At 38.3% G+C, this 25410-nt stretch overlaps 1 protein-coding gene across 1 annotated transcript; it reads right to left on the bottom strand.

Moving 5' to 3' along the window:
* Positions 1 to 10039: 10039 nt before the first annotated feature.
* Positions 10040 to 20061, bottom strand: LOC124866981 (acidic mammalian chitinase-like). Its single transcript, XM_047363120.1, has 12 exons — positions 19991 to 20061; positions 19795 to 19853; positions 19694 to 19723; positions 19401 to 19605; positions 17060 to 17116; positions 16785 to 16950; positions 15911 to 16035; positions 15575 to 15698; positions 14723 to 14905; positions 14498 to 14614; positions 12360 to 12492; positions 10040 to 12277 (listed from the first exon to the last, which is right to left on the bottom strand). The coding sequence occupies exons 2-12, from the start codon at positions 19817 to 19819 to the stop codon at positions 11931 to 11933; spliced, it is 1512 nt and encodes a 503-aa protein (XP_047219076.1). The 5' UTR covers positions 19820 to 19853; positions 19991 to 20061; the 3' UTR covers positions 10040 to 11930.
* Between the last annotated feature and the right edge of the window lie 5349 nt (positions 20062 to 25410).

Raw genomic sequence — 25410 nt, 5'->3', positions numbered from 1 at the left:
TTGTCCAGGGTGTACCTGGCCTCACGACCCTTAGATCGCTGGAGATAGGAACCAGCTCCCCCGCGAACCAGTATGGAAGAAGCGGGTATAGAAAATGGATGGAGTTTCGATAACATAAGACAATCTATACTTATTTTACTGAGAAGGAAAGGTTTTGTTTGCAGTTAAAATGTATCTGTACATGGAGTCAGGTGATTCTACATGTCTTGTGTATTGGCAAGAGGAGAGGGAATTACAGAAATGAATGGGGGGAGGGGGGGTCACAAAAGTCAAATGCAAATCCTTTTGTTTAAAGCTGAATCATGGCTAAAACTATGTCAGACATGTAACACTCCTAAATACATTGGCGAATCTTCAGTATATAGACACACTGGCCAGAAAATAAACTGTTGAAATGATGCAGTCAAAGTCCAGATTTTGATCAGGTTGAAAGGCTGTAGACCTTAAGAGGCCTTTGTCTAAATGTACAAACCTCAATGAACTGAAGCAACACTAAAATAAAAGGGACAAAATTACGTCATAATGATGCAAGAAACTGTTAGGGCTGTACAGAAGATGAGGGCTTCGGTTTATTGCTGCTGAAGCTTTAACAAGCGATTATGGAGTATACACCTTTTTTCACATTATTGCTGTTAGCTTTTGATAAATAAATAGAATAATCCATCATGTGTTGTAGTTTTTAGGAGGATGTTATTGACCTACTTTTAAAACCTGCAAGAACAAGAGGATTGTTTATGCTGTCCTGTTACATAAAACATTAGACAAAATGTTTTTACTGCAACAGGTAGAACATATTTATCATTGTGATGTATGTTAAAGTATGCTTTATTTGTTGTTTAAATTGCAATCTTTATCTCCATCTTTATTACTATTAAAAATATGTGTATCTACAGTAATAGGAAACAGGAAACACAGAGGATTGGTTGTTTAGTTTCAAACGTCTGTTACAAATTTGTCTAAAAAACACCCCTTTGTGTTGATCAGTAGGACATTGTTATTTTTATAGTCAGATGACCAGTCAATATAGTCAATGATAAAACCGAAGATATTTTTAACCATATCCACCACAATGTCACCATACAGATATGTCTAAATCTATAGAAAAGATAGTATACAGTTCGCTTCACAACACGTTCAGTTGTCACACAGCAAATGGGTCACAGTTCAGGAAAACTGCTTGCCAATTCTGGGAACTTCTTTTTGTTTTGGAAACAAATGGATCACACAATATCATCCAATGTAAAAGACTGTACAGTATACATCTCTAATTAGCATATCAGCTTACACTTTTGTGAAAACTGAAAACATAATTTGCATTAAGTCAGTCTCTTTGCATAGAGCTCCAGAACTATATTTTGTATTTTTGTACTTTTGTTTTTCTGTCAGTGCTATAGTTTGTTTTATAACATTTTTGTGAGCTGTAAATTGTAATACTTCATAACATGAACACTAATGATTCTGTTGAAAGTGAACTATCCCTTTTGTCTCAAACTGAAATTAAAACAAGTTATGATGTTAAAGCAAAGCAAGGGGTTTTCATAATGCCAGGAAAACAAGCAAGAGTGATAACTGATATTTTTGCTGTTTGATTTGTTCTTTCAAAACTCACAAAGCTTAGTAAACCAATCTTGATCCCCGTACAAAATAATTTACTTGTTTCTATAGTGACAGGTTGCAATTACTCGTAGTCGTCGGCGTCCGCTTTATCCGGTCCCAGGGTTCCCTTTTCCCGGACACCTCCTCCAGTTCCTCTGGGGAGAGCCCAATGCGTTCCCAGGCCAGCCAAGACATAGTCCCTCCAGTGAATCTTTAGCCGTCCTCTGGGCCTCCTCTCAGTGGGATGTACCTGGAACACCTCCCGGGGGAGGCAACCAGGAGGCAGATGCTCTAGCCTCTTAATAATAATAATAATAAGCATCTTTATTGGTCATTGCACATTACAATGAAATTTGTCCTCTGCATTTAACCCATCCCTTATAGGGAGCAGTGGGCTGCCATTGTGCAGCACCCAGGGAGCATTCTGGGGCTAAGGGTCTTGTTCAGGGACCCAGAGTGGCAATCTGTGGGATACAAACCTGGCCCCTAGTGTACCCTCTGGAACACAAACCTCCTGTTCTAACCACTAGGCCACCACTCTTCAACTGACTCCTCCCAGTTGGCCGAGCTCCTCAGCCTATCTCCATAGGAGTGCCCGACACTGCGAAGGAAGCTAATTTCAGCATCTTGGATATGCGATCTCATTCTTTCAGTCATGACCCAAAAGTTCATGCCAATCGGTGAGGGCAGGAACATAGACCGACCGGTAAATCGAGAGCTTCGCTTTTTGGCTTAGCTCTCTTTTCATCACCAGAGACTTGTAAGATAGTCTCTGTTTTTGCAATCTTTCTCTTTGGATATTTTTAATTTAAAAGGAAAGGATACCAGTCCGTTGACTCGGACTGGTGAAAACTTAAGCAACACTTGAAGTACTTGGAACAAACTTTATTAGCAGACCAGCACGATTTGGCTTTTGGCCTTTTTCCGGGTCATTACAAATGTATTTATTAGAGTAAAAAAAAATTATAATCAGTCCTCTGATCATCAGCACCGTATTAAAATGTTCGTCTTACAGAACTGTGGCGAAACAGTTAATAATTAATGCCAACAATAACAATATTCTGTTTTATTTTCTGGTACTTGCAGTTATTCAATGCATCATCACATTCTTTATTTCAAACCATTTTTGCAGTAGTTCACTGAAATTATTCATTTATATGATTTGAAAAGGTGATGGAGAAGAAGCTATGCTTATAAGGCTCCAACCCCTGACTCCACACGACTTACCACATAAACAAAACACAATACAACAATACAGGTATTCACATTGACAATCAACTGTTTACGGATGCATTTAATGTACTTGTCTAAAGGACTTCAACCACTTTCCTCCAAGTACTTACTCATCACATGTTTTTTAAACCCTATTTTAAATGGAGCAAGGTTTTTGGAAGTGCTTATCTCTTCCATTTAGTTTTGATAATGTTCATTGCAGAAAAAGCTGCTTCACAGTTGTGTGCGGAGCCAAACATGGTCAGGATGTATATGACTACTTTCTTTAGACCTAAGAAGGTTGTTTCAGGGACCATTTTAAGCCAGAAAGAGGGAGGGTCAGTTCTTTCAAACTGCTCTTTCAGGGCCACATCTGCTTGGAGATCAATCAACTGCATCTGGAGAGGCCCATGATCTACCCATTTAAGGATCTGTGCCATTTCCTCTCAGAACCTCTTGACATCTGCGATGAGAAATGGGTTCTGAATGAACAAGTTGAGCTGTGGTTCAAAGTTGAAGCTGTCAAAATGGTTTCTGAAGTTTATAATCAGCTTATCAATAAAATCAACAAAGAAAGACACTTCTTGCTCCCCCTGAACCTGTTCTTGTAGTGCTGGGAAGTGGGCACACTCTCCCTACAGGTCTTCCTTGAACACCTCAAGCTTCCTCTGAAAGGAGCGGACGGCTGTCATCAGCTCAGAGACAGAATTGTCCTTGCCCTGTAGTCTCAAATTTAGTTCATTCAGATGGGAGGTAACATCAACCAAAAAGGCCACAATTTCCATGTATTTCTTATTTTCTAAAAAGCGAGAAAACTGTTTTGCCTTGTGACTTCTAAGCTCGGCCAAAAAAGATGCAACTTCCTTCCTAATGGACCAAAAGCGTGCTAATACCCTTCCTTTGCTGAGCCATGTCACATTGTTGTGAAGCAAAAGATCATCAGCATCGGCATTAACTTCTTTGAGGAATTCTCTTAGCATGCGATGCTGGTAGGATGAGGATGCCCTGAGAAAATGTATCATTTTCATCATTATATTCATCACCTCGGCATACTCATCTGATAGGGATGCGCAGAGGACAGACTGGTGAATGATGCAATGGTATGCTACTAGATCTGGATTGGCCTCTTTCAGTCTTGCAACAGCTCCTTTTTCTCTCCCTATCATAGCAGGAGCTCCATCTGTGGTCATGGAAACAATTTTTTTTGGCTCTATTCCTCTTTCTGTTAACATCTCCTTAATGGTCAGGTAGATGTCCTCTCCTCTTGTACTGGTCTGAAGGGGAGTGACACCTAGCAAGTGTTCACAGAATATTTTCTGGTCTATGTTGAAAAACCTGACATAAATTAACAGCTGAGCGTTGTCACAATTGTCAGTGGACTCATCCATAGCTAAGCCTACACATGGCGCTTTGCGCATGGCTTCACCTAACTGAGATAGCACATCCTGGGTCAATATTTCACCTCTTTTTGTTGCAGATGAGGCTGATAGGGGTATTTGCTTTATCACACAGCTCGTTTTTGTTTCCCTTCAAGTAGTGTTTCAGCTACTGCACTCATGCATTCTTTGACAACCCCTGCCTCAGTAAATGCTTTTTTGTGTTGACCCAAAATCCAAGCAACTCTGAGGGAACATTCATGAGCTCGTTGTTGGGCAGTGAAAGTGTGGCTCAGGATCCTGGTGGACTGCTCATATCGGGCTCTCAGACAACTTATTTGTTGTGCTCTTACTTCAGATTTGACTGGGTGTGTATGTTCAAAACATTTATGTTTTGTCTCATAATGACGTTTCACATTGGCACTTTTAACAAGTGCTACGGTTTCTGAACATGAGACACACTGGTTTAGTGCTTCCAGAGGGAAGGATGAATAAAAATGAGTCTGTCCATTCTGGATTAAAGATCCTATTTTCACTGTCCACTTTTCTTTTTTTAGAAAGCGCCATCTGTTCCTTATCTTTCCGTTTCTCTGCTCCACCCGTCTCGTTCAGCTCTCTGTAGCACTGTCCTGACTTACTTTCTCTGGTGCACTCATTACTCTCCCTTTCTTTTTTCTCACCAGTCTCGTTCAACTCTCTCCAGTGCTGTTGTGTGTCTTTCTCCCTTTCTCTGGCGCAGTTGTTACTCTCCCTTTCTTCCTCTCACTAGTCTCTTTCTCTACTTTCTAAGACGTGGCTGTCTGTATCTCCTCAACTGTCGTGTGTCACTTTGCCTCCTTCTCGTCTGACTTCTCTGCACTTCCTACAGTCACAATATTTACCACCAGGAATGCACAGACTTGTTTGGCTGAGAGCTATCACGTGGTGTGGCTTAACTGTCATGCAATTGGTCTGTCCTTTTCCGTACACACTAAGACGCTACCGTAAAGTCTATAAAAGCGACGCAAGTTAAAATAAATGCGCCCGTCAAGCTTTGATTTTCTGTAGGTATGGGTCCGGATGGGACAGCTTCTGGGTCCAGCCCCGGACCGCGGTCCGCCAGTTAATGACTTCTGTTCTAAACAATCATTTAAATAGGGCATTATGAAAGAGTGATACAAAATAAATATTGCATTTTTATTAAGAACAAAACTACAATTTTTCGTCACACCAACACACTTAGATACTTGTAATCATAAATAACCAATATTCTGTTTCCACGATGGCTTTTCAACAACAACTACACCCAAAAAAAAATGTACTGTACTCTTTCAATAAGTGTATTATTTATATTTATTTGAACCATCATATAGTTTTTTGGTTTCCAAACAGCATTAATTTAGTTTTTGTTATAAGTTCAATGATAATTTGTTTATATTAAACCAATTCCTTAACTTGGAACTTTCTTGAGTTATTTCATACAAAAGTTTCTCCAAATCGTCACCTGAACATAAAATATTAGTATCATCAGCAAAAAGTATGAATTTCATAATCTTAGAGATTTTACAAATGTCGTTAATGTACAGTAAAAATAGAGTTGGCCCTAGGATTTAACCTTGAGGTACCCCGCATGTGATATTTTTGTATGTAGATTTATATTGCTCAGTTTGTATTCTGTCCTGCAAGTAGCTCTCTAATCAGTTTTGTGGTATTCTGCTAATGCCATACATTTTCAATTTATTTAGTAATATGCAGTGATCAATCGTATCAAAAGCCTTTTGCAAATCAATAAATAATCCGATAATGTATTTTCTGTTTTCAATACAATCAGAACCCTCTTCCATAAATTCTATTGGCTCTTGCTGTGTAGATCGATCTTGTCTAAAAAAACATATTGACTATTAAAAAGCAAGTTATTTTTATTAATAAATTTGAATAGTCTTGAATTAAATAATTTTTCTAATAATTTTGAAAATTGTGGCAAGTCACAAGTCGACTGGAACAAAACAAACAAGGGTGAAAATTTCTTCTCCTTGAAACCTCCATGGGTTTTTGGTTACACGTTAAATCCACGTCTTCAATCGGTAAAGTTGAAACTTACAAGCCTTCTTATTCTTGTAAGCTTAATTCGCTTAGTTTTCTGGCCAATGGGAGAATGAATGAAAGTCCACGTGGGATTTCTTCTCAAGAGTACTGCGCCACAGATGCTGGTCCTGTATCCAACTTGGAAGCAAAGCTGAAAGGTCTCAGAGTATGTTATATAGCCCACTGTGACATCCGAACTGCGACGCCCCCGTCCTATCAGCCGCAGTGCCCGCTGGGATTTGTAGTAGCAGACTATCCTGGGGTACAAAATGGTCGATGATGCTGAACAGCATAGTGGCGTCGAGCAGCGTACAAATGGTCCAATATTCAGCAAACAAATGGTCCAACAATACTATTAACTGCTTTCCACATATCTCTAACATCACTTCTTTTACTATTGAGTAATTCATTATAGTACTGTTGGTTACATTCTCTTAAAGTACATGTAAATTTATTTTCGTATTTTTATTTTTCTTCAGCCTCACTAGTTCTATCCTTAAGAAAGTTTTTTATAGACGATTGTTCTTTTTGCATGCGTTTAATAGTCCTTTTGTTATTGTGATATTAAAAATTAAATTGCTTTTGTGCTTCTGAGGTGATGACCAAGTCTGAAATGACAATGGCTTCCACCTTCCTTTCTGCTCCCTCTGGTTGGTCATCCCAAGGCATTTACAAGTTGAAGGGGAATGCGCCTGAACAAAAGGTGTTTTGTTTCTCTTCCTGTCCCTGGAACCCCTGCTGGTCCAACAAACAATTTGTTACAGAGGAGCCGAGATGTCCGCGTGAAAGTTAGGCTGATTCTCACCTCTGCTCTTCCTAGAGGGGGTGCCAGGCCACATGGGGTTGTTGCTAAGCTGATATAAGGAAGTGTCAGCCTTTGTCCATCGGATTTGGTTTCGGCTCTGCTCAGTAACACGTCTGATGCTGTAAGACCTGTCCCCCTTAAGGCTAAATTAATAAAGCTGATTGAATGGTTATCATCGTTCTCTTTCTTTAGAAAAACATTGTATCAGTAAAATCCTCTGTCATTTTATGTTTACTTGTATTTAGCAAATCTATATTATAATCACCACATAGTAAAATGTCTTTATTTGTTTTGATCCTGGAGCTCTGTAAAGACAACTTACCAAAATGTTCTTTCTTTTATGCACGAAAATTTCCGCCATTATATGTTCAAATACTTCTTATACTGCCAGTGACATTTCTTCTATAATATTACAGTCCAAATTCTTATCATTGTATAAAGCCACACCTCCTCCTTTCCTATGTTGTCTGTTCATGCAAAACATTTCATAGCCATTCATTTGAAAATCGGTACCTTTATCTGAATTTATCCACGTCTCTGAGACTGCTATGATATTAAAAGGAGATTTAAACTGAGATAAATAATCTTTAATGTTTTCAAAATTACAATATAGACTCCTAATATTAAAGTGAACTGAAGATAACTTATTACCCGATGTAAAATGTCATTAAATGTTGTGTCTGTATAATATGCACAATTATTCCTGATATTTATATTATTGTCTGGATCCATTTCATTAATCCTTGTTTGAACTTTATAATCAGAAAACTAAAGGAAATCTATACTCAATTCAGAGCTATCCTCTGACGAGGATGAGTTATCACTATCATAATTGTGCATAATATTCTAGCTCAGAGACATGGAATTGGGAGGAGCAGTTGTATGGACAGAGGATACAGGGCATAAATAGACAACACGCACAGACAAAACACGAAACAGATAACTACCCTCACACACACAAAAAAACAAAACCATATACACTCACAACACGCACACACCCACAAAGCATATAAACACAATAACAGCCACAAAAAAAGAGAATGCCTGCTGGCATTGACTACTGTGCTAGAGACACTTTCCCACTGTGCATAACATTTACGACAAGCACAACAAATACAGCGGGATTCACTTTACCGGGCCATGTCTAAAGCAATGTTCTCAGAGTAATATTGCAAATCAGAATAAAACGCAATTTTTGCCAAACATAGTTGATGTCCAAGCACTGGCAAAGAACAGCAATTACACCCTGAAGTGGGTCTTAGGCTAAGTTGCCCCTCCAGAAGGAAGCTCTCGAAGGAATGCCTCTGCTTCTTTAGAGGTGCGGAAAAGCCTAGATTTTCCTTCTACCATAACCTTCAGTATGCTGGAACAAAGCAATGAATAGTTCTGTTTCACCTCGTCAAATTCACGTCATTTCTTCATCATCTGTGGAGTGAAGTCCGGATAAAAGCAGACAGGCACTCCTCCATAGACAAGATGTCCATTTTCCCTGGCCATACGTAGAATCTTCACCTTGTCCTGGAAGTTTACAAACTTTACCAGGACTGGTCTTGGCGGATTAGACGTTTTGCTAAATGTTGGAGTACGATGCGCTGGAATGCATACTCTAATTTATTGAATATGACTGTAAATTCATTCTTTGTTTAGAAATTCATTAACTAAATTCCTGCTCAATGTTGATGATGACAAAAACAATCAACTCCAAGTCTTTTGTAAAACTCACATACTTATACAAAGTTCTTCTGGTGCCCCCCAAAAATCAGTTGTGTCAGAAAGGTTTATCTTTTGAGAATCTATTGATGTTCTTTTTTCGTTTTTGGTGATATAGTTTTTGTTTTAAGTATTTTCATGAACTCTTTTCTTGATTTTGTTTGTCAGTTCCTTTTGCTCCCTAGCCACACGTTTTGATCATCAAAACAGCAGCCCTGTAATGAACCAGTCAAAATATCCTGTAATTTACAGGGTATGGTCTTGAGGTCTACTGATATAGGGTTTTCTTATGGCCTATGCTGACATTTAAAAATCAGGAAAGAAGATAGATATTTTTGTTGTTCGATGAGCAAACCCCTCCCTCCTACTTCCTTTTTCTCAGAGGATTGCTCAATTCAGCTCTCCATCTAACGGGACCAGTGTTCCCTAAACCTAAAGGTCTGTTTAAGCTGGTGTTCTTTACCTTAACCTTTAACAGCCTACATCCAGAAGTCTCACCTTTTTCAACTGATGGTTTGTGTTGGAATAATTGAATATAGATTTGTCTTATATTTTCTCCTATTCTTTAACTTGACTATTTTATCTTATAATCATTCAAGATGTGTGTGAGTAATTTTGTCTGAAGGTTAAGGTCATAAAGTGGAGTTGAGCTTGCGAGAAAGGAAGCAGCCCAGTTGAGGAGGTCATAAAGAGGGGCTGATTGCACTGAACAAGAGGCCAGAGCTGACCCTGCAAAGTTGGAGGAGACTGTGGGAAAGATGTTGTTAAAAGATAATGGAGTTTATGACCTGTTTATGATGCAGCTGTTGTTTTCCCATCCTTTAGAGATTAATGTTCATTGTAACTAGGGACAATCCTAAATAAAAAGGGGGTTCGGAGAGATGTTGTTCAGAATGGTTGGGGACTTGTAACTGAACATATCTCTGACCGTTCTCCTCGTAAGAGTAAATAACTAATACTTTGTCTCTCTCTTCTTTTCTGTGTTGTTTAAATATTGTTAGGTTGGTTAAACCTGACAGTTTGGTCAACCGAGTAGCCTACAGCAGTCATCCAACTCTCCACTGTCACTTCTGTTAACAGCTGCTCATTCCCTTGTTTTACAACTTGCACTTGGTATATGGGTTATGGGCACAAGCCCCAAGGGCGTTGTTTTAACGCGTTTGAGCTTAATGCAACCTAAGCCTCTTATAATCATTTAGAACCACGCACCAAGGCTTTTTACCACCAACAAAAACCAAAAACAAGGTGACTCAAATAATTGACTGTCCACAATTCATTTAGAATTTTATGTGCTTCCTTTAATTGGTGACGCTTTTGCAGGGATCAGTAACAGCTTAAAATTCAGCAACACATAATAATCAGATAATAGAAATTAATCGATCAACTTAACCTTTCTTTCCCTAATGGTGAAACTTGAAGTGAGCTTAAAGAGGAGGCTGTGAAGACGGAGACTCATCCATGCACCTGATGAAGATGAATTCTTCGGGAGGCAACCAGTAGATTTATTGGGCAGAAGGCAACCAGAATCTTCAGTTCTCTTCCTCTAAGCAGACAAGCACTCATGCCCCAGGTTTTGATGTTTTGTCACTGAGGTCTTAGGTCAGGTACAGTCAGAAACACTGATGTCGTATATCTCAACAGTCAGTAGCTTCCAGAGGTTGAAGAATTGAAAGAAACCCTTAAGATACAAAAGGGATCGGTTCAGGACTTCCTGAAGCCTGAAACTCAAAGCAGTCAGTTGTTTGCTGACCAAATTCATTCAGTTGTCTGGCTAAATTGCAACAGCTGTAATCAGATACTCAATCTGAGCCACAGTCCTTAGACAAAGGGGTTGTTCCTCTTTTCAATGCAGTTTTTCAGCTGGGCGGTGTCTTGTGTCCTCTGATTCATCTGCAGTGTCTTTTCTCCATCTCGGTCTTGCATGATGTGTCTTCTGTGAGGAAACAACCGACTAGTTCCTCTATTCTTGACAGCTTTATAGAGCATTTCACGACACTCTTTGTACTTATTGGCCAGTTGATGTTGCCATGGCTGTTTCATTGGTTACCCGTCACATAAGCGGATCTTTTCCTTGGGATTCCTCGAGTCATCAGACATGAACCATCATCACCTCAGTCCTGAGCCGTCTGCTGGCTTCTTCTCTCACCTGCGCACTTGCCTCAGTCATCACCCTACTTCCCCAATTCCTCAACATCTGCTCTATTCCTGTCTCACTCAACATTACTTTTCCTCTTAAACAGTGGCTTTAATTCTTACTTCGTTGCTGTTCAAACTTTTAGTTACAGCATTTACTTCACTAACAGTTTAAAACCATTACTTCAATTTCATCCTTTCTTTTCATACATCACGAAGGGTTAACAGTACTTTGTATAGTTGATTAACAAAGTCCAGTAGCACTTATTATTATAAAAAATATATTGCATTGCATATATTCCCTAATTGCATAAATTTCCGGATTGCATCAATCATAAATGTGAAAATCATAATTCCATCCACAATCACTGATATGTGTTTAACATGATTTTCAAAGAAATGATCCATCATTCTATTTTTCATGACATCTTATTCATGTAGTATGATGATTATTCATTTGATACTCTAAAGATTAATCTCTCATTTCATCATATGTAATTTTTAAAATCTCAATCATAGTGATACACTTCTGCAAAAGAAAAGATCATTAATATCATGACTCCAAATGGGCCTCCCAGACTTCACAGCTTCAGAATGTGAATATTTACTGAGTTATATTTCATTGATTTGTTTGTGAGGATTAAATTAATTTCTGCATGGATAAATGGAAGGATCTCACCACATTTTGACAATATTCTTGGGTTAAGGTTATTTTTACTGCGTTTGACAGATGTGTGAATTTTTCACCTTGAATTACAATATTGCAATATCCTCATCTGAAATTAGCTACATTAAACAGCAGCTTCTCTTTCTGTGCCTCTAGAGATCTGGTCGGAGAGGCATTTTAGGTGACCACTTGCATGTTTACTTATTTACCAGTTCAGAACATGATTTTGGGGATATTTTCTCTTGATTCGAACGCGTTGCTCAATAAACAAAACTCAATAAAGACGGACCTCTGAGTTTATTTTGAAGGGGAATTTCCTGTTGTTTTAATTAACCAACTGACAGCACTGGCTTAATAAATGAGATATTTAGGGCCAATCACAACATTTGCATTTCTCATTGAAAACCAGATTAGCAGGACATCTCTGTACAAAGGTTCTTCCGTGGGCACAGTGATAAAAGCTGTTTCTATCACTGTCATTTTTGTAAATATCATCAGGCTTTCCAGCACAGAAACTGCTCTCAGAAACAGTAGCTTTGGTAGGTTTGGCAGTGGTCATCCTGGGAGCAGTCTTGCCGGCAGTGGTTGTGCCAGCTGCGGTCTTGCCGGCAGCGGTCGTGCCGGTAGCTGTTGTGGTTGCAGCGGGGCCGCCCACACTTTGGTTTGTGGTAACAACTGGGGCTTCTGTGGCTACAGGAGGGTGTAGTGGGGTATCTAGAAACAGAATAATGCAATTTTAATAGTAAAAGAAATAATGTTTTATATAAGGGTAAACAATGACACTGGTATTGTTTACCTGAATCCAGAAGAGTGCGGAGATAGGCAATGAGGGGATAGTTTCCTTCACCACAGAATTGTCCAGCAAAATCATCCTGATCCAGAGACCAGACAAATGCTCCCCCATATTTGTTGTCTTTCATGTATTGTGCCTGCAAAATTTAAATGTGGCAGATTATAGAGATGTTTTTATACAATCAAAATAAAATTGACAAGAACAAAAGTTTTCAATATACAATCACATGCCACTTTATTAGGTACACCTGTCCAACTGCTCGTTAACGCAAATTTCTAATCAGCTAATCACATGGCAGCAACTCAATGGATTTAGGCATGTAGACATGGTCACAATCTGCTGCAGTTCAAACCGAGCATCAGAATGACGACGAAAGGTGATTTAAGTGACTTTGAACGTGGCATGGTTGTTGGTGCTAGAGGGGCTGGTCTGAGTATTTCAGAAACTGCTGATCTACTGGGATTTTCACGCACTACAACCTCTAGGGTTTACAGAGAATGGTCCGAAAAAGAGAAAATATCCAGTGAGCAGCAGTTCTGTGGGTGCAAATGCCTTATTGATGCCAGAGGTCAGAGGAGAATGGCCAGATTGGTTCGAGTTGATAGAAAGGCAACAGGAACTCCAATAACCACTCGTTACAACCAAGGCATGCAGAAGAGCATCTCTGAACACATCTATTTTCTTCTCACACTTTGGACCACTTAGTACCAATTGAGCATTGTGTCAATGCCACAGCCTACCTGAGTTTTGTGGCTGACCATGTCCATCCCTTTATGACCACATTGTACCCATCTTCTGATGGTTACTTCCAGCAGGATAAAGCGCCATGTCATAAAGTACGAATCATCTCAGAGTGGTTTCTTGAACATGACAATAAGTTCACTGGACTCAAATGGTCTCCACAGTCACCAGATCTCAATCCAATAGAGCACCTTTGGGATGTGGTGGAACGGGAGATTCGCATCATGGATGTGCAGCCGACAAATCTGCAGCATCTGTGTGATGCTATCATGTCAATATGGACCAAACTCTCTGAGGAATGTTTCCAGTACCTTGTTGAATCTATGCCACGAAGGATTAAGGCAGTTCTGAAGCCAAAGGGGATCCAACCCGGTACTAGCAAGATGTACCTAATAAAGTGGCCGGTGAGTGTATTTTTAGGTCAAGCAAGGGATGCAAGAGAGGGAGGCTTGGAACTCCCTGAACAGACTGTCTTTTTAATACAAAACACAACATGCACTGATGCACTGCTACTGTAAGTAGGTAAAGTTTATCAATAAAGTGCCTTTAACAGACACAGAGTCACAGAGTGCTGTACAACATAAATCACATTTAAATTTTCCATAGTTTCAAAACAACCAGAAGGAAACGCAACATAGCCATGAAATTAAAAGCCTGGTAGAAAGAAACGGTTTTCAAAGGGCTTTTGAATAGTCCACAAAGTCAACCAAGAGATGTTGAAGGGTCAAACTGTTCCACAGTTTAGAGCTACAGACTGAAAGACTATGTCCCCTTTAGTTTTTAGCCATGTAAAGAGGGAGCAACCATGAGATTCTGGGCTTGGGATCAAAGTGCAAGTACTTTAAACCAAATTCTAAGTCTACTGGGAGCCAGTGAGTATAAGACCGAGGGCATATAAGTTTACTAGAATCAATAAGAAGTCTGGCTGCTGCTTTCTAAATAACTTGCAGGCAGGAAATTGATAACCTCTCCAGAGTGGTAAAAATATCATTACAGTAGTTTAAACACATATGCATGAACACTGTTCTCTAGATCTGCTCGGGGGACCATGTCTTGTGTATTAGAAATATTTCTTAAATAAAGCAGGCACAGGAAATAGATTTAATGTGTGAGTCAAATCCTAATGGGAGTGCCACAAAGAGATTTTAAAAAGTCATGAACAAATCCAATAGATGAAAAATGACAGTAGTTCAAAGTTAATATTTGAAATATTGTAGCCACAGTGCCATTTTCTGCCCAGTTTTAGTAACTAAAAATTGTGTGCGTTTAATTTCTAGCTTCATTATCATCACACAATGCTCTAATTCAAAGGGCCATCATATAAAGAGGAAAGGACAGTGACAAATATGCAACATCTTTTCTCACTTGTATTGTAGCTATTAGTGTAATTGAGATATTACCTTGATTTGATAGCTCTGCTTGTTGTCGAATCCCACCCACTCATTGTCTTTGACTGCATAGGGCACCTTTTGTTCCTCAATCCAGTGTGAGCTGGCTCCATTAAGGAAAGTGCAAATCTGTAGTTATAAAAGGATATACCTAAATATTATCCTTGTGTTACTTTGGTTTGTAGTATCTATTTAAGTTTGTCTGAAATAAATGTTTATCATATAATGAATTACTACCTCATAGTAAGCCAGAAATCCTGCTTCTCGGGTGTAGGTCCCAGCAGAGCCCGGTCCGCTTGCTGGTGCTCCAACACCACTAGCTGCTAGTGATGTGCGAAATGTGCGGCCATATGTGGGAAAACCAAGCAGCAGCTTTTCTAAAGGAGCTCCTTGGTCTCTCCAGTATTTCATGGCAAAGTCCTGAAGCAAAAAAAAAGGTTATGTGGCAAAACCAAAAATATGACATACATCTAAAAAAAATTTGAATATCATAAAAATTTCAATATTTTTAGTCACTCGTTTCAGGAAGTAAAACTTATGTATGATAAAGATTCATTACAATGTGGACCAACACCAGCAGATGACATGGGACCCCAAATCATCACTAACTGTGGAAACTTCACACTGGACTTTAAGCAATGTGGAGTCTATGCCTCTCCACTATTCTTCCAGACTGTGGGACCTTAATTTCCAAAATGAAATGCAAACTTTTGACCTGAAAAGAAGACTTGGATAATTGAGCAGCAGTCCAGTTCTGTTTCTCCTCCGCAGTGGTATCACGTTTCCGACGTTGTCTCTGAGTTCAGACGTTCCTTGACACGACAAATGCGCCACCTTTGAAAGCTCTTCCAAATTCTTGAATGGATTTTGGTTGACAATCCTCATTATCACCATAATCATCAAATTTACAAGATACATTAAAAGGCCTGAAATATTTATCTCTGTGTGTAATGAGTCTATATAATATATGAGTCTCACTTTATGAAATGAGAGACAAAAAATATTGAACTTTGTCAAAATATTCAAATATTTTGGGATGTACCTGTGTTTATTCATGTATCTATGGGGTTGTTGAATGTTTTCACTTACTACATTGAGGTGTATTTGATCACCATGAAGGGCAGAGCTGTTGTATAGAGGGCTGTTGTGGCCAGTGAATTGTTCCCAGGCTCCATGGAAGTCATAGGTCATGATGTTCAAGAAGTCTAGATACCTGTTGGATACAAAATTATTGTAAGAATGAAATAATACAAAATAAAGTGTGTAACATTTGCCACTTAAAATCACAATTTTTAAAAATGTTTTTAATCCTTTGTCAGTTTCTTAAGAATAAACATTCAAAACTAATGTTTTGCTTTATTTAATGCTGTGCTTTTAATTTAAAACAATATTGAAATAAGGCCTTCAGCTTTACATTACACTCACTTCGACACATTAGCAATCTCAAAGCCGTTATCAATAGTCTCCTTTCCAGCTGGCACTGCAGCTGTGAGCAGCAATCTTGGCCTTTTGGTTGCAGTGGCCTCCTCCTCAAAGGCAGCAAGTAATTCCTTAATGGAAAAGGAACATTTTCTGTGTTAGCAAGGCATCCTGAGTTTCATCCAAAAATAGAAATGGTTTGAAGAATCTGCTGTACGTCAGAGTCTCCCCAACCAGTCCTTCGCAAACTTAAAAATCAGATTTTTTCTGATCAGTAAGCACTTGCAGGTAGCGCTGAAAACGAAACACTTGGGCATTGAAGCCTTTTACTAATTGAGGGAGGTAGAAATCAAAATGAGTTATTTTTAGTTTTTATGGGGTTTACAAACATTAAGTGAGGGGAAGCAACATGTCTTTATATATCTGCTGCAAGAGAGAAAGACATTTACATTATCTGATAGCAGGCTGAATGGACTACAGAAATGGTTATTTTGTGCTTTGAATCTCTGTTATGGCACATGCTGTGTTAGGCAATGTTAGTAGCCTTCTGGAAATCTTAGACTAGACAAAACCAGACTAATCATTAACACCAGGTGCAGAAAACAGTTTAAAATGGGAACTCCATTGTCATTTGGTTAAATTAATTGTAACAACCTTTAACAGGGGTCGCTATTTCACACATAATTCTTAAAAGGGAATTTGAATTGCCGATAACTGGTTTAGGCAGAAGTACTACAAAAAGTTGAGAAGTTCAATAGGCCAAAACCTTCTCAGCGATGCATTGCATTTTTTCAGTGTTCAGTGTTTTTCATTGTTAAAATATTCACTGTGGCAGATTTGTGCTCAGGGGACAGATGTGTGGAGCATGAATATTTCCAACCTGGCAGAGCAATGTGAACCTTTCCTTGTCACCGGGTGGGCTTCCTCGTGATCCAGGGTACTCCCAGTCCAGGTCCAGTCCATCAAAGCCATGTTGTCTCAGAAATCTGATGGAAGACTGGATGAACACCTGACGGTTGGCCGGAGATGAGACCATGTGGGTGAATCTGTTAATAGTTGCACAGGTAATTAGCTATATAGTTTCTAAAAATATTGTTTATTATCAAGAAATGTATTTCTCAAACAAACATGTGTCTGAAAGTTTTGTAGACTCACTGTATTGTCCCAAAGTTCCAACCACCAACAGCTAACAGAGTTTTCAGCTGGGGGTTTCTGTTGGGAGGAGTAGAAATATAAATGTAATTTATACATGTTGAATAACATGCTGGTTCTATCTGAAAGGAATGACAAAAGACCTAATCTAACTGTGTTTTGGCATTATGTTGGAAAATATTTGCAAAGTATTTTGGTCAGAGATCCGGCTAAAACGTCTCAGCAACACAAGCTATCACCAACATGTCTGTATGAGTCTGGAGTGTTGGACCTGTTGGTTATTCCATTGCATCTATGCATTTGAAAGCTGAACATGTTTAAACTGCTGCTTTCACCAGTTTTTATGCATGATACGTTCATATTGGACTTTGAAGGTGGGGTGTTCCTGTTAATATTTTATGACTACTAAATAAGTAAATTCAAAATTTCCATTTTCTTTTCAGCTTTGAAGATGAAATCCACATATTATACTGTACAATCTGTTTTGTGATTAAACATGTTTTGGGAGTGCCCTACAATATGTGGTATAATGTGCAACAGTATGATACTGCCAATAGTATCCACCATGGTCATTAGCCAACTAACTAATTAAGTGCTTATGGTATTATGGTGTTTCTGGTATAGCACTCAATTGGTTTAAATCCTACTTGAAGGACAATAACTTTTTTGTGTCAGTAGGTAACTTTACATCAGAGACCACAAAAATCAAATGTGGTGTTTCCCAAGGATCCATCTTAGGGCCCCTCCTATTCAATATCTGCATGCTCCCCCTAACTCAGATTTTAATAAACAACAACGTAAGTTATCATAACTATGCAGACGACACACAGCTATACGTTATGATGTCACCAGGTGACTATGAACCCATTCAAGCGCTGGGTAAATGCTTAGAAGAAATCAATGCATGGATGGGCCAAAATTTTCTTCAGCTGAATCAAAACAAACCCGAAGTAATAATCTTTGGACCAAAGGAAGAGCGTTTAAAAGTTAGCACATAGCTTCAGTTAATACAGCTAGAAACCACCAGTCAGGCTTGAAACCTGGGTGTAGTGATGAACTCAGACATGAACCTTCAGAGGCACACAACGACAGTAACAAGGTCGGCCTTCTATTTCCTAAAGAACATCTCCAGGATTAAAGGACTAATGTCTCAGCAGGACCTTGAAAAACTAATTCATGCATTCATCTTTAGTAGAACTGATTACTGCAACGGTGTCTTCACAGGTCTGCCTAAAAGGTCTGCCTTAAAGGTCGATCAGACAGCTGCAGTTGATCCAGAACGCTGCTGCCCACGTCCTCACTAGAACTAAGAAAGTGGAGCACATCACCCCGGTTCTAAAGTCCTTACACTGGTTCCCTGTAGCTCAGAGAATAGACTTAAAAATACTTCTGTTAGTCTATAAATCTCTGAATGGCTTAGCACCAAAATACATAACAGACTTGTTGTCAGTGTATCAACCACCCAGACCTCAGGTTTTCTGGCTCAAATCTACTCTGCATACCCAGAACCAGAACCAAACATGGAGAAGCAGCTTTTAGTTCTTATGCTCCACTAATCTGGAATAAACTCCCAGAAAACTGTAAAAGCGCCGAAACCCTAAGTTGCTTTAAATCAAGATTAAAATCCTATTTGTTTAGAGTGGTCTTTGACTGTGCCATCTAAACATTATTAGTTATGTTTTCAGTCCAATTTTCCTTTCATTTTCTTATCCATCATTCTATTCTCTTTATTTTATTTTTATTTATTTATTTATTTTTTAATTACCTCTGTTGTTTGATTTTCTGTATCATTGTAATGTTTTTCCGTATGTACAGCGCCTTGAGTGCCTTGTTGCTGAAAAGCGCTATATAAATAAATTTGACTTTACTTGACTTTTGACTTGCAGCTCCACACCCAACAAGGTAATATTGGGTGTGAAGTAAAGCACATATTAAAGTTGTGATTGCTGAAATGCAGTGAGAAATCTCAAGACTGTTCAAGATAGTTCAAACTTACAAGTTCAAATAGAATGAACATATCTGGATAAAAACGTGCATTTTAAAACAATATAAAAGTACTAAAATCAATAATAAAAGAGACTCTTTTGTATTTAAAATATCTATGTTATTCCAAAGCAGAATAATGAATATCAAAGCTCATTACCTTTTTCAATAGGCCAAAGATTTAAATATTTACTTCATTTACTGGTAACCTTTGGTAAGTACAACTCTAATACTTTTAAGTTTCAAAACTGATGTGAGCTACTGTTTATGCTCATGTAAAGAATTAAATGATTTAAACCTTAAATGCTTATTAGTAATATATTATTATAAGATGGCAAAGTTAAAGTGATACTCAACTCACTTGGTCTTCAGGGCATTAAAGGATTGATACAGAACTGCATCGTTCCATTCGTAAGTAGACAGCTCATTGGAGGAGCTGATTATTGAGAACGCGTAGATCAGGTGAGTGCAGAGATTTGGATCTACGTTTTCAGGAGTGTATCTACCAATTCCTGGTCTATACTGGGACCAGTTGGTAAAGTAGCACACCAGTTTGGTGGACAAAACTATCAGAAAAAAAAAAAAATATTAGCAGTAGTTTTTATTTTGTGATTTATGTGCAAATGACAGAAACAAAAAGTGAATATTTCATACCAGTTTGAAGACACACCAGAAGTGACAATCCTGAAAAACAGGTTCAATAATCTTTTTAAACAACACTTTGAACAAATTATGATATAAAATAATTCACCTACCAGCCAGTATTGTCAGTCGAGCCATGTTGTGCTTGATGAAGCCTTTTCCTCAGACTAATCTGAAAATATAGCAATGGTTAATGTAACACTTATAAAAAGGTTAAAGCGAAGGTTTTTGAAGTCAATTCCAAAAGTTGTTGAGTTGAACCTCTGCGCATGATATACCCTAAAGTACAGATAAATGTGGCATTGGTACCTTTTCTCAGGTGGTTTGCTGTATGTCTGGCTGCTCCGATCGTTCTGGAGAGATAATTCTGCTCCCTGTTTTATTTGAATCTTCTACTGCTTGGTTGCCCATTAGCCAATCACTTTTTGGTCAGCTTAATATAAATGGCCAATGACAGCCAGCATTGTTATAACACTGAGCTTTCTGCTGACAAGGAGTGAACGCCCCCTTCACTTCACTTGTGTGTCATTCAGTAGTTCCTTTTTCTATCTTTAGTGCATAATAGTTAAACTTTTATATAGGTTTGTCATGATACTAAAATCTTAAACTTGATCGCTATACTAGGAAGAATAATTGAGAAAAATATTTGATATCATTTTTGAGAGCACAGCAACATTTTTTTAAGGCACAGAATTCTTTCTAGTTAAGAGCAAAAAATATGATTGATCACAATATGACAACATTGAAACTTTTTTAATTATAGGCAAAACTAATAATTAGGGGACAATTCAGCCATCGTTTAGATGAATATATCATTTAAGTTTCACTTTCCTGATAGCAAAACAGTGGACAATATAATACTTAGTATAAGTAAAATAGAGCACCACAAAAGCATCACAAAAGGTGAAAAAGTGCTGCAAGTACACGAATAATGCAAACCCCAAAACGCACAAACACAAAAATCCAGTGCAACAGAAAAACGGTAAAAAAGGACAAATGCTACAGATGCGAAAACAGCAACAAATAATTCAATTCAATTCAATTCAGTTTTATTTATATAGCGCCAATTCACAACACATGTTGTGGAGGCACTTTGTCTCAAGGCACTTCACAACATTCAGGTACATACATTCCAATGAATCCTAACAATTGAACAGTGCAGTCGGAGTTAGCTTTTTATTCAAATTGGATAAAAAGTTTTACTATCAAAGGAAACCCAGCAGATTGCATCCAGTCAGTGACTTGCAGCCTTCCCTCCTCCCGGATGAGCATGTAGAGACAGTGGACAGTCACTGGCGTTGACTTTGCAGCAATCCCTCATACTGAGCATGCATGTAGCGACAGTGGAGAGGAAAAACTCCCTTTTAACAAGAAGAAACCTCCAGCAGAACCAGGCTCAGTGTGAGCGGCCATCTGCCATGACCGACTGGGGGTTTGAGAGAACAGAGCAGAGACACAAAAAGAAAACAGAAGCACTGATCCAGAAGTACTTTCTATCGGAAGGAAAAGTAAATGTTAATGGATGTAGCTCCTTTAGTCGTTTCACCTAGAAAGAAAGAACAGATAAACTCTGAGCCAGTTTTCAAGATTAGAGTCTGAAAGAGAGCACATATAATTAGTTACAGTAAAAGCTCAGTCAATTTCCATGTCTAGGAGAGAGAAAGGGTTAAACACTAAAAGACAGGGCTATGTGGATCATCGGTAGAGGGTGAGCATTAAGTTGTTGCCAGCAGAAGCTCGGACGATGCCCCTCTCCAGAAAGGTGTCACAGGCAGACACAGAGCCAGGCCAGGTGTAGCTTCTAGGAAGAGAAAAGAGAGAACAAGGTTAAAAGCTGAAATAACAGCAAACAATGCAAAATTGGAGAGTAGTGTGAGAATGTAGCGAAGAGTGTGAAAGTGGTCATTATGTCCTCCAGCAGCCTAAGCATAACTACACAGATAGTTTCAGTTCAGATTATTTAGTTAAGCGGCGCTTATTTACAACAATGTCGTCTCAAGGCACCTCACAAAGGGTCCCACTGATGGTCATTGTTATACTAAAAATCACAATGATTGGGATACCTCTCTCTGTCAGACTGATTATAACCATTGGAAAAGAGAGGGGGTCATACAGGTAGCAGAAATGGAGGGTGTGTTTGCACCTCAACCATAACTGAGCCGGTTTAGGCTAAACCTGACTCCCCCTTACTCCAACCAACAGGGAGGGAAGAAGACGGAGGTAAAAAATAAGGAAGATAGCTCAGGATAACCTAAGCCACTCTAACTATAAGCTTTATCAAAAAGGAAAGTTTTAAGCCTAACCTTAAAAGTAGACAGGGTGTCTGCCTCACGGACTAAAGCTGTGAGCTGGTTCCACAGGAGAGGAGCCTGATAACTAAAGGATCTGCCTCCCATTCTACTTCTAGAGACTCTAGGAACCACCAGTAAACCTGCAGTCTGAGAACAAAGTGCTCTGTTAGGAACATATGGAACAATCAGATCTCTGATGTATGATGGAGCTAAATCATTAAGGGCTTTATATGTGAGGAAGATAATTTTAAATTCTATTCTGGATTTAACAGGGAGCCAATGAAGGGAAGCTAATATAGGAGAAATATGATCTCTCTTTTTAATTTTCATCAGAACTCTTGCTGCAGCATTTTGAATCAGCTGAAGGCTTTTAACTGCATTTTGTGGACATCCTGATAGTAACGAATTACAATAGTCCAGCCTTGAAGTAACAAATGCATGGACTAGTTTTTCAGCGTCACTCCTAGATAGGATATTTCTAATTTTGGCAATGTTCCGGAGATGAAAGAAGGAAATCCTAGAAACCTGTTTAATATGGGATTTAAATGACATGTCCTGGTCAAAAATAACACCAAGGTTTTTTACTTTATTATCAGAGGTCAATTTAATACCATCCAGGTTAAGTGATTGACTAAGCAGTTTCTTTTTTAAAGACTCCGGTCCAAAGACGACAACTTCTGTCTTGTCTGAATTTAGAAGCAAAACATTTTACGTCATCCAAGTTTTTATATCTTCAAGACATGCTTGTAGTCTATCTAACTGGTTGGGCTCATCAGGATTTATGGATAAGTAAAGCTGAGTATCATCAGCGTAACATTGAAAATATATCCCATGCTGCCTAATAATTTGACCTATTGGAAGCATATATATAGTAAAGAGAATTGGCCCAAGTACTGAGCCCTGTGGTACTCCACAATTAACCCTGGAGTTTAAAGATGATTTATCCTTTACATGAACAAACTGGAATCTGTCAGACAGATAAGATTTAAACCACCCTAGCGCTGTTCCCCGGATCCCTACAGCATATTCCAGCCTTTTTAAGAGAATATTATGGTCAACTGCATCAAATGCAGCACTGAGATCTAACAGAACCAGAACAGACACAAGTCCATTATCTGAGGCCATAAGAATATCATTAGTGACTTTCAGCAGAGCTGTTTCAGTGCTATGATGAGCTCTGAAACCTGACTGAAACTCTTCAAACAGGTCATTGCTGTGTAAATGCTCACACATTTGATTAGCAACTATTTTCTCAATAATTTTAGATAAGAATGGAAGATTGGATATAGGTCTGTAATTTTTCAAGTCATCTCGATCAAGCGAAGGTTTCTTAAGTAAAGGTTTAATTACAGCTAACTTAAAAGCCTGTGGTACATATCCATTTACTAAAGATAGATTAATCATATCTAAAATGGGGCTGGTAATCAGAGGGAACACTTCCTTAAATAATTTGGTTGGGATTGGGTCCAACATACAAGTTGAAGGTTTAGATGAAGCTAATATTTCTGATAACTCAGGAAGCTCCACAGGATCAAAACAGTCCAAACACAAATCAGGTTCTGCAGTCATTTCCAATGTTGTCTCACTTGCTGAGGATGAAGTAATCATCTTCGGGAGTATGTCAAAGATTTTATTTTTAATAGAATCAATTTTATTTAAGAAGAATCCCATAAAGTCATGGCTGCTAAGAGCTAATACCAAAAAGAACAGCAAGTTTTTAAATCAAAAAACGTTTATACTAGAATTATAATCTATACTTATTTATAATATAATATTTATATATTATAATCTATAGGATTATAATCTATACTAGATTACACTAGAATGACCCCAGTTTCAACAATAACAGTGTGCAGAGACATCCCTGCTGTTACACTTGATCTTTATTGTGTAAGTAATTAATAAATATTTACATATGTAAAAATAAATGAAACCATAACTCTGGGTTTCTTCATTTCATCTTGATAAAATTTGATTCTTTTTTATATCTGAACTGGAAATGTCCCCCGATTTAATTTTAGAAATCTGGTCACCTTACTTTAAATGATGTCTTCTTTTACTATCAATTATATCAAAACATCAATTATTTTGACTACCATACTTTTATAGGTCATCCTGTTGATGGTCTCCCCCTGCTTCTGCACCTGGATCAGAAGTTGTATGTGATCGAACTTCTTGTGGTTGCTCCTCGTTCCATGTTTGGATTAAGTTAGTGTTCTGCTACAGATGAACGTTAACAGTGATAACACTTTTTTTTATGAATCACAGGAACTTTGGACCTATTTAGCTTATAATAAGCAGCAGCAGAAGGGCTATTGCTAGCATAGTACAGCTCAAGCTGGCTGCAAGAAGCTGTTGTTTTGCCATTTTTGCCTTACACAGCTTGGCTGTTTAGACTAATCCAACTGTTTGGGCTATCTGGGCCTCATATTGTTGTTATAAATGGACTAGAAGATTGAGTGGATGACAGTCAGCTGGTGGCATCAAACCTAACACAGCCCCACCACAAAGATTGTTTAGAATTGTTAGAAATATTTGTTCTATAAAGCAGTCTGTTATCATTTATCACTTGTAAGGTTGTGTGCAAGGAAAATGTTGCACAGTAACAAAAACAGGCTATGAGTGGTTGTGAGAAGCTGCGTGACTCCTGTAAATGCTTCTCTTTATGTGTTCTGGTATTGATAAATGCTCTTATCATGGGAGGAAATAACATTTTTAGAGGAACCTAGAAAACAAGAAGTCCGAAGAGTCACAAGGAATAGCAATGTGCAAACTCTCAACGTACGTGCACACACCTGCATTCATTGTCACTTTAGCACAATCCCAATGTATTTATTGTACATGAGTTATTTTTATTTTATTCTATTATTACTACGTGTCTTTGCACATTTACCTCATTCTTCATTGACACAATTTTTCCTATCTGCACCCTACTTGTGTGCTACTAAGAGCTGCTGTAACCAGGTAATTTCTCCATTGTGACATTTATAAAGTCTGTCTTATCTTATCTTAGTAACCTCGCTAAAAGCTAACTGTGCTTAAGTTCCACATCCTTTTAGGTTCCTGATTACTGACTGCGTTCAGTGGAGCGATAAAGGTTATTGAATGCATACTCTTACTCATTAAAATAGGCTACTCTTTTCTGATCCAATACAGATTGATTGGGGATTTTGTTTTCCACTGTGTGCTACATGGGTGAGCTACTGACAATCAGGATGTCCACTCCTTTTTAGTTTGCCTTCCCCCATTAAGCCTCAGCTGTACTCTATTTTAAACTTCAACTTTTCAAACTGTTTCATAATTATACAATTATACATTTTGCCTGGATGGAACCATGACTCGTCTTCTTGAGTGAAATAGAGACTATGTTTTGGGGTTTCTTTTGTTAAAGATATTTAAATGCATAAATTCATTCCTTGGATGAAATTCCCAAGGTGG

This window comes from Girardinichthys multiradiatus, chromosome 1 (assembly GCF_021462225.1).
Source record: "Girardinichthys multiradiatus isolate DD_20200921_A chromosome 1, DD_fGirMul_XY1, whole genome shotgun sequence".
Classification (NCBI taxonomy): domain Eukaryota; kingdom Metazoa; phylum Chordata; class Actinopteri; order Cyprinodontiformes; family Goodeidae; genus Girardinichthys; species Girardinichthys multiradiatus.
This window is presented reverse-complemented; position numbering and strand designations above follow the sequence as displayed.

Bases quoted from the DNA above. Each gene is read 5' to 3' on its own strand.
- LOC124866981 (XM_047363120.1), bottom strand. From the start codon at position 19,819: ATGGCTCGACTGACAATACTGGCTG. The intron at 19,606-19,693 runs GTATGAAATATT...TTTTTCTGATAG, and splicing joins TCTGGTGTGTCTTCAAACTG to TTTTGTCCACCAAACTGGTG. The intron at 14,906-15,574 runs GTAAGTGAAAAC...TTTTTGCTTCAG, and splicing joins ATCAAATACACCTCAATGTA to GACTTTGCCATGAAATACTG.